Raw genomic sequence first — 12,411 nt, 5'->3', positions numbered from 1 at the left:
ATGGAAGCTGAAACAAAGAAAAGTGCTTGCAAGTACTCCCTCCCCAAATTGATTCTGACTGTCGGCCAGGGCGCCTGATGGATATCTGAGCCTTGATTGGAATTTACATGCCAGACACAACCCTCCTCCTCGCATCCCCAGCACACCTAATAACCCGCTGCGCTCTCAACCTGCTTTGAGTGATAAGCCCAATGAGAAAGTGCTGGCATATTTAGCCCTAACAATGGCACACCGAAGAGTTTTGGAGGCCTGGAGAAGGATGCATTGTTTATGAGAGGGAGTATCGTTTCAACAGCTGATTAATGGCAGGGAAGCTATCGTCAGCTGCCATCGCGCCGCGGGGGCACGCCGGGCCCAAATTGGATGAGCGCAAAGGAAGAAGCAAGGTGTTCAATTGCTAGACGAAGCGGAACTATCACATCAAGATATTTTTGCTTTGGCACAGCGTTCACTTTGCAAGCCTGCACACCTCTGTTTGCCGGTGTTAGAAATGGGAACTCTGAACAGCAACAGCAGTCCTGGGGATCCACTGCCATTTCTCAACTCTACACATCAGCAAGAGTAAATAGACAACATTACTTCATAAGGCTCCAATGGAATATGACCTGAATATAAAACACTCATAAATATTTCAGATGTAGAGGGATTACCGAAAGTGGATTTTCCCATAAAAGCTCAAACAAGTGTAACTCTGTGTTTTCCAGGTTTTGCTTACATTTACCTTCACATTATCAGAGCGCAACCGTTGAACCATTTGCACTTTATCACACACACTCACTCCTCCGTGTCCCAGTGGAAGCCGAAGAGTGTCTGCTACCAGCAATAAAACTTGCGACCAACTAAGTGGCAGGTCCAATGAATTCTTTCCAGTGCTTTAAGCGTAGAGCTTCTTCCATGTGTCCCCAGTAGAACATGAAGATAAACGACAGTATCCAAAGTCTCTTGCATACAGTATATCCATTAAAAATCATGACAGTGGGGAATTATGGTCATCGCAGCCATGGAATACAGATCAGTGATTATGCACAAGAGCCTAAGGTTTTTGCAGAGTCATGAGATGGTTCTTCAATTAAAGGCACTGAAAGAAGACCTTGAATAGTGATCGTGCTGTCACACCTAAGGATATTATTTTGTTAATCTCTCTCAGTTGGCCTTGTTACAGTTGAAAAACGTTGCCACAGCTACAGCTGAGCAACAATTCATTTAAAATACTCAAGAGAATTGTTGCTTTTTTCGCGACGTTGGTATTGTTATGCCAAAGCAGGAGAGTTACAATTGAGCAATAGAGTTGCAACTTAGTCTTTCTGTACTTGCCAATGTTGCCTGTGCGTATGTGGAGCCGGCCTCTGACGATGGTGTGAACCGTCATGGGGCTGGAGGAAGAGTGTCGACCCAGGTCTGGGTTTGTCAGTAAGGTATCCTCTCCTACGTAGTCAGTGGTCAGTACCTCCACCTCGTGAAGCGCCTGTACTGCCGATTTACACTGACGCAACATGTACTAGGGATTAAAAAAAAAAACACAACATGAGAAACATTGGTAACACCTTACAATTACTACACAATTAAATATTAGTAAGGTACTCATTCATCATTTAGAAAACATTACTCCTAACTGCTCTAAATGGTTATTTCTGGATTAATAAGTTGATAAAACATGTTTAATGACAATATTTTCAAACTTTATAACTAATGGATTCCCATTACTTATAAAGTATTGCATTAAGTGCAAACCAATTATTTATGATCTCTTAATGAGTCATGGTGACTTTTAGAAAGTGTAACATAAGTATTAACAACGACTTTAGAGGCTTATTTGTACATATAACAATTATGATACTCATTTATCATAATTGTTGTGGAAATAATCAGTGACAATACCAATGCAGAAGCCTTTGTTTCCTGTTCTCAGTTGACAGGGGGGCATACGGTGTGGTCTGAACTTGCTGTCTTTCTTGTATTTCTCATTAACTCCAGAGGTTTTTGGAAACTATCAGGTGAGCTGAAGTCCAGTGTTGTGGTTATAAACCATAATGGTCACATTATGATCACAGGTTTGACCTCACAGGCTTTTACCTTGAGTTCGATTGCAGTAGAACCTATCAGGAGCAAGGAGTCACTGTCCCAGATGTCAATATGCATGGCGTGGAGGGCCAGGTAGCGAAGAAACCAGCGCTTCTCCCCTGGCTTCAGGAAACTATCATCTACTCTGAACTGCAGCTGCAGACCTGGAGAGTCTGAAGAAGGAGAGAGAGGACTTCAAATAAAAGAAAGCATTAATGTTAACCTAATATAGATGTGAACTTCTGAATTACAGAAAAGACAAAATGACAACAAATATCACTGCCCAAATATAACTGGACACCAGTTTATTTTTAACACAGTCAAGAAACAAAAGCCTGACATCACTGAATGTATCCCATGGAGTAAACAAACTACTGCAACAATCAAACATGTTCAGGTGATGTACTGGATTAAATACACTACTGTGCAAAAGTCTTCAGTCAACTGATTTGTTTGTTAAGTCACTAAAGAGTGGCTAACAATCATTTGTGCATAAATAATGCACCTAACTCAAGGGATGAACCAATATTGTGTCTAAGACTGATCACTCATCATCTACTGCTCTTCTGGAGTGATGAATCCCAATCTGAAACTTCTGGTTCAAATCGTTTTCAGTATGTACACAGTAGGTCAGGAGAAAGCTACAACAATGAGTGTCTACAGCCATCTGTAAAACATGGTGGAGGCTCTGTCATAGTTTGGGGCTGCATTGTAGCCAGTGGTGTTTGGAGGTCTTAACAAAATTAATGGATTTATGAACACAGAAAAATACCACCAGATTTTGGTCTTCCATGCAATACCATCAGGAAAGCATCTGAATGGCAACAGCTTCATTTTTAAGCATAACAATTATCCGAACACACTGCCAGTGCACTAAAAGCATACCTGTATAGAAAATCACACAGTGTAACACTATCAGCCATGGATTGGGCTCCACAGAGCCCAGATGTCAACATTTCTGAAGCAGTGTGGGATCATCGTGACAGAGAACAGAACAAAAGGCAGCCAAGATCCAAAGAAAAGCTTTGAATGTCTTTCAAGAAGCCTGGAGAACTATTCCTGAAGATACTTGAAGACATTACAAAAAAGCTGCCTAAGACAGTTCAGACTGTGCTAAAGAATAAAGGTGGTCATATCAAATTATGATTTTCAAGTTTGTATTATACTCTTTTTTTGCCCTTATTTACTGTATTTTCATGTCTGTTGGCACACGTTTCAATACATGGCTGCACCTATTACCCATTTTCCTTGGGAAAGATGAAGAAAGAATGGTAGCTTAAGACTTGCTATTCTGTGTCTCTTCTTATAGTGCTGTAATTACGGTTGTGTAACTGCCATCAGTAAAGGTATGAAGCATAGCACTAACCTGTGTTATTACTTTGCCACATTTTACTGTAAGATACAGAGAAAACAGAGACTGACTGATTAAAACATTGTCAAATAGCTCAGCTAATGATCACAAATCCCAGTTGATTCAGGACTGGTTAAATTTAACTTCTGAAGAAACAATCAACCACTCAGAGCTGTATTGAGGCAGGAGACATCATCCCACCCTAGATGAGATTGTGGCAGCTATATAATAATAATAATAATAATAATAATAATAATAATAATAAGCACGATTTTCAATTTTTCAGAAAACCTCCTGTAGGTAACTTACTGTTTCTGCACCTACTGTATCAAAAGAAAATCATGTCAGTAGGAATGATTCACCCCTCACTGACTGAAATAGTTTGCAGCAACATCAACAGTAGGATGTCCAGACAGCTGTTAAAAACTCGTAAAATCTGGTTCTTTGGGGGCTTGACCCATACTTGGGTGTCAAGGTCTAGATATCTTTGTCGGTTACATCTTGACTTTTGTCAAGTCAGTCTGAGGAAAAAGTCACCAATCTGATTATGTTAGCCATTCCTTCTATCCAGATGGCTTTGAATATAGAGAAGAGTCATAATATCTGGAATCAGCTGCCAACCTTGTGGGCATTTCTAAACTGGTGCACTAGCCATCTACTGGGAGTCATTAGGTCTGATGACTGCACAGAATCAAAGTGAAATGCCCAGGGAGTATAAAGCTATTTCACAAAATCAGAAGCTCCCCAGGGTTCCCATAATTCAAGACGATAATGGTGCCTAACTGCCAAAAAAACCTCAAGAGTAATTTTATGAACAGTGGGATAAAGTCATGGCTTAATCAGCACATTCACAATCGTCACTTTCCAACCTTTAAAAGGACTAATCACTCAAGCAAAAGGTTTTCCACTTTAGACAAAATACTGAACACACAGTAAGATAACAGACGCTGTTTTGAGAACTACAACAAGCCCTTAAACATCACTAAATATTGCATATTAAAACAGCAGTTTAGACCAAATGCAGGGACGCACACATAAGAAATTATTTTTGATTAAATCGGTTTATGGTAAAAGCCAAGATCCAGTCTGAGAACGTAAACTGAATACTTTGTGTGATACACCCTGCTGAAAAGTGAATCTTCCTCTACGTCCAAATCATCCCTACACCGGTGTGTTAAAATGTGTGAGTATGGGGTCTGCATGCCAACCTTATTCCCAGAATTCTCTTCCATGGAATCCATGGAAATCTGTATCAAAGCCCCACGCTGTCTTTATTCCCATAAGTTGAATGTGCAGAGAATCAGTCGGCTGGATAGAAGTGGAGTAATGAGGACCTTTGGTGACAGCCCCGCTGTGTCTAAGAGACCAGCATGCCCCTCTGAATCTTTCCACACATGAAATGAAGGGAAAACTTTTTTTCTTTGCACATTTTCTTTCTTTTTTCCTTATTTCTCTCTCTCTCTCACACACACACACACACACACACACACACACACACTTCTTTAGTGTCAGTATTCCCATGAAGCACGCATGCAGAAATAGCCTTTTGTGAGGCTAACAGACAGGGTTCTTAAAGGTCCAAAGGGACTGGTTTATTAAAGACAAATACCTGTAATTACATGTTGGCCTCCAAGATAGCTGGATCTAAGCTCAAAGAGGCAATTAAATCCAGTTCTTTTTGAATCAGCTACTCGGGTGATTTAGATTTTTACAATCTGATGACCTCCAAAATAAAAGAAACAGTGACCCACTTTATCTTTTAATATTTTTTTCCTTTCACAAGCTTTCATTCACATCAAGGGATCTAATTTACAAGAAATTCTCCTGGGTGTTGGAAACAAAGATATCATCCTATTAATGTATGAAACTTTGTCCCTACGTAACAAAACAAAAGAACTAGTCTAAAACCCAATGTTAATTCAGCACCACTTCCTGCCATAAAGGACACCTACAGGAAGCAGTGTCTGAAAAGGGCTGGGAAAATCATCAAAGACCCCAGTCACCCATCACATGGACTCTTCACCCTCCTGCCCTCTGGGAGGCGCTACAGGAGCCTCCAGACTAAGACCACCAGGTACCGGAACAGTTTCTTCCCCACAGCTGTCAGACTCCTGAACTCTGCCTCCTGACATCTGACTCACATTAGACACATGGACTGGAGATACAACCACCTACACACACAATGGACAACTGTACCCTCATAAACACAATAATAACATGGACTGAACCACCACTCACAACCACTAGCACTTTATATAGCCTCTGTAGAAATTATCCACATATCTCACTTATCTTAACTGCACTACTGTATAATTCTGTGTAAATAATCATTCTGTACAATACGATAATTTTTAATTCTACAATTCTTTATAACCTGCATAGTTCACATTTCTGTATAGCTGTATATCTCATATTTCTGTATAGTTTTTTTTATTTCATATTCTGTATAGTTTTTCATATTTATATCCTGTTCATAGCCTGTACATAGCTTGTACTCACTACAGCCTGTACATACTTATAGTTATAGCATATTCATAACATACCGTGTACATTATAACATACCATAATAGACCCATTTCTGTAATATACTTACATCCATGACAGCATTTTATCAAGAAAAAATATTGCATTCTGATTACAATTCAAATGAATTATAACAAATTGACTTACAAGCCTGTATTTACAGTTGATGTAAAAGCTTAGAACAATGGCGAATATTTTTGTTTAACAAGTCTCATATAGGCTGTTTTGCAGGCCTGAACATCAGAGCTCAGTAACTGTCTCATTAAAAACATAAGGCAAGGAAAACAGCTTTTACCGTGGACGTTACCTGTACAGCCGAGCTTCTGCCATGAAGCTGGCTGCCGATACAAAACCGACACCGTTACATCTCCATCACTTTGAGTTTGGCCTTGAAGGACCACACAGTTGCACAGCTTTTTTTTTGTTCAGGGACTTTCCAAAGCCTTTGTTCCTTGCCTATGACTCCATACCTTTACTGGTATGTGGATTCAGACAACAAATTAAGTTCTTTGAAAACAGAAATTGTCTCTTTACACTCGGTGAAGGCATAGTTTATTCAGTCTCCTACCACAGCTGAAATGGTCTGCCTTAAGAACTAACTTTCCTGTTTGTTGCATCCAGTTTTAGCACGTGTGTGAGGTGCACACTGCTTTGCAGATGACTTCTACAACCGAGTAGGTCAAATTGAAAGCGATATGCAGGCTGGATTAACATTTGTGAAGGGCCAACTTTTTCCTGTGGGCCATGACTTTGATGCACACACTGTAGATTATAGAAAAATCTCCAATTCACGTAACTTAGATGACAGTTACAACTTTAGATTTTTACTAAGAGGGCATCACAGGCTTGTCTGTATACAAAAGAAACAGGCGAAGAGAGAGGGAAGAGAAAGACCACAGCACTCGTGATATTTCCGTGTTTTTTCAGAACTCTTTCTCCTTTAACCTACACCTCCTCCTCCTTCACCAATCCCTCCTCCCTCCATCTCCCTAACCACCCGCCAACTCTCCGCCAGCATGCTCTAGGGTTGTGTGCTGTGGACGGGTGGCAATGAGAGCACAGAAGGAGAGCGAGAGAAGGAGACAGAATGTGCTGTGTGTTTGTGCTCACAAGTGGGGAGGAACTGACAGATCTGGCCCAAGGGTTGCACGGGGTTGCGTGTATGTGCGGCTCGACCTGCAGACAAGGGGCAGCACCCAACATACCTCCCCCTAACCTGGACGGGCGGGCACTTGGTATGTTTACAGCAGGCTGGGCAACCTGAGCACCAAGGGAGGGATCAACAATTCACAAAAACACTGTGAGGGCTGCAGGCAAAGAAAACAAAGAGAAAGCACAGAGTGTACTGATAGATGTGGAAAGGACTGATGAGAACCGTAGATCAACAATTACCAATATGTCTGCCTTTTTGTTAAAAAGAAAAGACAAGAAAGAAAGAAAGAAAGAAAGAAAGAAAAGATCACACTGGCCACTAAGGGCTTCTTATTGCAATGTCTGGATTATTATGTACTTGATTAATAATCCACACCATTTTTAGATCAATACATTTGTATGGAAAGCAGCCCACACGCTGAGATAACAGTCATTTTCAGCAAATGTCTAACTATATATTAATGCAAATGTGACACAGTGGACAAGGAACTCTGACTCTTGTCTGTTGGGAGTCAGTGTGGGTGTAAAGTGATGATGTTTCACAGCCCCAAGTCGGCAGAGAACAGAAACATGCAACAGAATAATGGACTTTTCTAAAGGAGGTTTCTCTCTAGAACGAACTAAACCCCTCCATCACTTTTGATATGCACATTCAAACCGTGTAACGCTGTATCTGATGAGAAAACGATGTGTTGTTTAGAAGGGCTTCAACACATAAACACAATACATAAACATGATCAGTGCATGCAGTGCCCTTTCTATTGCTGTGTTGTTTTTTTTTGGTTTAATCTTAATGAGCAATACATGTGCAAAAGAGAAGGGGAAAAAAGGAGAAAAAAACCTCAGACACGTCAATCAAACACACTCCTGAGAAGAGTTCTAGTCAGGAAGCAAATAAAAACAGCAGTGTGGGTGGACTCTGGCTGTGTGGGGATCTGGGATTATCCCTGGTAGATATTTGCTAAGTAAAAAATAAAAAATAACACACTTCACATATTGATTTGTTGCTGCTACTATCTGCTCAGATTCTCCACCGCTGTGTCCCACTGCTGACTTTAATATTGTCTCTTTTTGAAGCCTCAAATTACTAATTAACACAAAGACAGATGATTGCAATTTCATTTGCTCTTTGTGGCAGTACTTTAATTTGTAGCAGTTACACGTTAACCATTTCAATTACTTGCAAAATGAAAAAAAAAAAAAAACAATAAATAACAGAAATCAGCCGTTGAGGCAGAACACTGTAGTTTCTGCTTCAGTTATCTTCCATAAGGTAAACATCAAGACACCCAACTGTGCCTCATTTCCCTCTCAGTCTTTGAGTGTTCAGTTGCACCACAATCATTTGGTCTGTATATCATAAAATGCCTGGAAGACACATAGATTTCTCTGTGCACTGACTCTCTACACAAAGAAATCTGGGTGTGTGGTTTTGAATTTTGCTCCCAGGCTTCGTATTCATCACTTCCCATGTAGAAAGCTGATCACATGGCAGAAAGATAAGCCCAATACCAAAATGTATTCTAAAACACAATCACATGAGGTATGTATCATATTGTTACAGCCACACTGGTTTAAGTGGTTTACAGCATGTGAAGATTTACACTCAACCTGATCAGGTGTCCTCTTCAAGCTAATTTTACAGCAGGATTGGAAGAAACTTTGCGAGACCTAATGATTTCATTAAGCAACTGCTTAAGCAGGGTTTAGGAATTCATTCGGCTCTTGGGAAACTTCCACCCAGTAGGACACAGAATCACAAAGCTGAATAACCATTGCAGCTTTGAAGCTCAAAGTCAGTTTCCATATTCTCTCTAAAAATCCCATCTCTGACTCTTACTGTTTCTTGCACACACACGCACACAGGAAGCTCAAACCAGAGAGCAGATGCCAAATCATTGATCTCATCTTTATAAATCACTTAAACTGCAGGAAATAAAGAGTGCTTTCAAGATTTTACATTTGGACTAATTTGTGCAGTATAGCTAGAAATTAAAAACATTATTGAAAAACAGTGATTAAACTGTCTTCTTTAATCTGTAGTAGTAAAATATATATAGCACTCCCTCTGTCACTGAACTGCAATAGCAATAGTAATTTCTATCCAATGATGCAATGCAGTAAACTAAGCAAATGCCACTTTAAATGTAAATAATAACGTTTTACAACTTGTAACAGGTCAAAGAAAAGTCCATACCATAAAACACATAACGCAGACACTCCCCCAGAGAAACTATCCATCCATTCTCTGCCAGGCTCTCTCTTTGCCGTAGTGAAAGAGAGACTGACAACCAGCTTTTCATCCTATGTTGTACTACACTGAACTGTGGCCAGGCGGTCTCCACCATCCCCTGACCTTCCATCACACACATTAAGGCCAAAAGGTGGGAAGGTGGTGCCTCATACAGTAGCTGCTTCCTCACTAAATGTTTTTATTATACCAGGAGAGACGGTTCTAGCACAAGTTCAGGTGTATTTAGCTATCAGGATAAAAGCAAGAAAACATTCTGTGTGCGTCTGTATATATGCAATGACTTTTTCTGATCACAATCAAATCCTGCCAACATGATGATATTCAGGTATGGACACGTTAAAGAGATACATTTTGACAGCAGGGCAAAAAACCCATCAACTTTTCAAAGTAAGTGTCAGAGAGCGTTAAAGTACAATGTGTGAACTGTAGCGCTTTGCAATCATGCTGAATAGAGTGCAGAGGACATCATAAAACAAACAAACAAAACATGACTGTGAATTTTATATTTGACACGGCCACACTGAACAGCCGCCTAAGCAGTGAACGACTGAAGCAAGAAATAGATATTTCCTCAGGAAATGAAGGTTCAAAGAATGAGAATAAAATAGGAACTTTTTTTTCCAATCGACTCAATCATGCTTTACAGAAGAGTTTCAATAATAATAGATCTACTGAAGTACACTGAATTAAGTGTATCAATGCTTTTGAAGGAGAAAGAGTAGTTACGCTGCTGAAGGTCTGCAACTATTCATTACTGCAGTAAACTGAGATTCCTTACGAAAGCTCAAGCTTTAAATGTTACAGTATCACCTAGACTGGAGAAAATTACTACAGAATTATTACTGTGGCAGCACAAAACAAGCCGGAAATATAAGACTGACACAGTAAAACAAATTTATGGAGATTGTGTCTCCCAGCAGATAGAAAGCAACATTCCACTCTCATTTAAGGGTGGCCACAGTCTTCCACAGTCTTCCTCAACCCATTAGAGAATGCTCTACACTCAATTTGTTTAAGGCAAAGGTTAAAAACTGGTTATGGACAAATCAAGTGTGTGATCATGTATGAGTTGTATAGTTTTAATGTTTTATTTGGGAACAGAATGGTGTGTATGTGTAAGTTTGGTGATGGAGTTTTTATTATGAATGAATGATGAATTTTTATGAATTATTATGTCTATTTTTTTATGTTTAAGGACAACAGATGGAAATTAGCCTTTGGCTATAATCTGGCATGTTTACATTCATGTAATTTTTTTTTTTTTTTACATTTATGTTCATTAACATGCACTGTCCTAAATAAATAAATAAATAAATAAATTTTAACTTTACCACCAACTATCCTGTGAAGCTCCTGTGAAAACTATGTCTTACACCTTAGTCATTAGAGTCATTTTTAGGAATAAAACAGTACTAACTATATCCTTTGGCAGTAAAATGAGCAGCATATCAAATGTTTCTTTAAAAAAAAGTTGGATCATAAGATGCACGGGATGAAATCAAGTGGAATGAATCCACAAAGAGGAAAGAAAAATACCCTCTCGTTAGGTTCACTTGATGGCAGCAGTAACAAAGCAGACTAAGTAAGGCTATAGCAACAGAACCCCAGGGTTTAGTAAATCAAACTTGTAATCAAGTTTTCCTTTCAGATTCACCTCCCTCGCACTCTCTGTTTAGCTTATATTACTTTTGATACACAATTTCTCTTGTAGTGACATTAAATATGTTCAAAATTCCATTAATATTGAACAGAATCACCAATTTAACCCAATACAAAAAAAAAAAATCCAGTTCATTTGGGTCATTGTGTGCTCAGCTTGCGTTAGTCTTTTAGCTAATGATACCCTAAATTATAATCTGCTATTTGAGCTAGCCAACTGAAATTACATCATCACAGAAAGGGAAAACTTTTAATTATACATAAACAGTTTTTGTGGTTCTGCAAGTAAAGCATGCAGGCACATGAGGCAGATTTTGACATTTGTGGAAACAAGCTGTGAATGGACTAACCGCCGGTGGTGATAAGCTAAGCGTTTTATTCTTCAAATAAGAAAGGAAAGCTTTAGTAGTTCAACAGCTGTCTGGAAATAGGTGAAAAGGCTCCCAGCAATACAATATCTGGAAGGATTTGTCTTGATGTAGCACGGCTTTGTGGAAGTGCATTCCGGATGCTATAGGCTGAGAGAGATGCAGAGACAGTCGGAGAAATATTGACAGAGTTAGACTGAAGTGTGTGTCTGGGGAATAGAGAATACGGGTGGGCGTAGGAATGGGGTGGGGGGGGTGTTGTTTGTGCGCTCAATATCACGCTCTGTCAGAAGCTGTAATATCTCTTCCATTTCATTAGTTGCTACATGAATAGACCTGACATCAATCAGCGCCCGCTTGGCTGATTGAAAGAGAATTGCCTCAGCATCAGAGAACATCATGGAGCATCATGGAATGAGCTTGCAGTTTGTAGGAAGTGATTGTACAATGTTAACCTGGAGAGGGGTACAATGAATCTCAGCCTGGCATAAACTCTGAATCTGGAACAGATATACCCCTCGTACACTTTTTATAATCAACGGCAGAGTCTCACACACAAGTGTGGCGATTTTCTAAAGCATGCAATATGCAGTTATCTTCTGATAAATCTATCGCTTAGGGGACACAAAGGCAACACATAACCATTATATAATATTTAAAAAAAAATGGAATGAACAATATTTTTTTTAAGCTGCGAATTCTTACCAGTGTTAACTGTGCCATCTTTGTTAATGGAGGCGAGGACACAGGGAAGTGGATCGCTAGCTTTGTGCTGAACCTTGTCACCAGTCAGCAACTTGAGCCGCTGTGATGTGACTGATGGAAAGCGATAGAACTGGAAGGTGAAGTAGATGTTTTCAGGCCAATCGGGACCAACACCCGGTGCTGCTATTCTGTGAAAAGACAGCAGGAGATGATTGTTAATATGTAAAAATAATGATTACAATGATAATGACCGTGTATAAGAATACAGTGTAAATAAATTAGCATACAAAGAAATCGAAATCTGTTATATTTAGAAAATAAATTTTTTCCCCAGAATC

General features: G+C 39.5%; 1 protein-coding gene across 4 annotated transcripts in view; it reads right to left on the bottom strand.

The window, feature by feature from the left end:
- Positions 1 to 12,411, bottom strand: part of nphp4 (nephronophthisis 4) — a 198,624-nt gene that overhangs the window by 61,752 nt on the left and 124,461 nt on the right. For all 4 annotated transcript variants that reach the window (XM_084916277.1, XM_084916276.1, XM_084916275.1 and 1 more), the window contains 3 exons: positions 12,074 to 12,261; positions 2,074 to 2,234; positions 1,315 to 1,498 (listed from right to left, as the gene is read on the bottom strand). In XM_084916277.1, coding sequence (XP_084772403.1) covers positions 1,315 to 1,498; positions 2,074 to 2,234; positions 12,074 to 12,261 — 533 coding nt within the window. The remainder of the gene's footprint in view (positions 1 to 1,314; positions 1,499 to 2,073; positions 2,235 to 12,073; positions 12,262 to 12,411) is intronic.

The sequence above is a fragment of the Perissodus microlepis genome, chromosome 20 (genome assembly GCF_051167445.1).
Source record: "Perissodus microlepis isolate ML-2025 ecotype Zambia chromosome 20, ASM5116744v1, whole genome shotgun sequence".
NCBI classification, from domain to species: Eukaryota; Metazoa; Chordata; class Actinopteri; order Cichliformes; family Cichlidae; genus Perissodus; species Perissodus microlepis.
The sequence above is the reverse complement of the archived record's forward strand: the minus strand, read 5'-3'. Positions and strand labels throughout refer to the sequence as shown.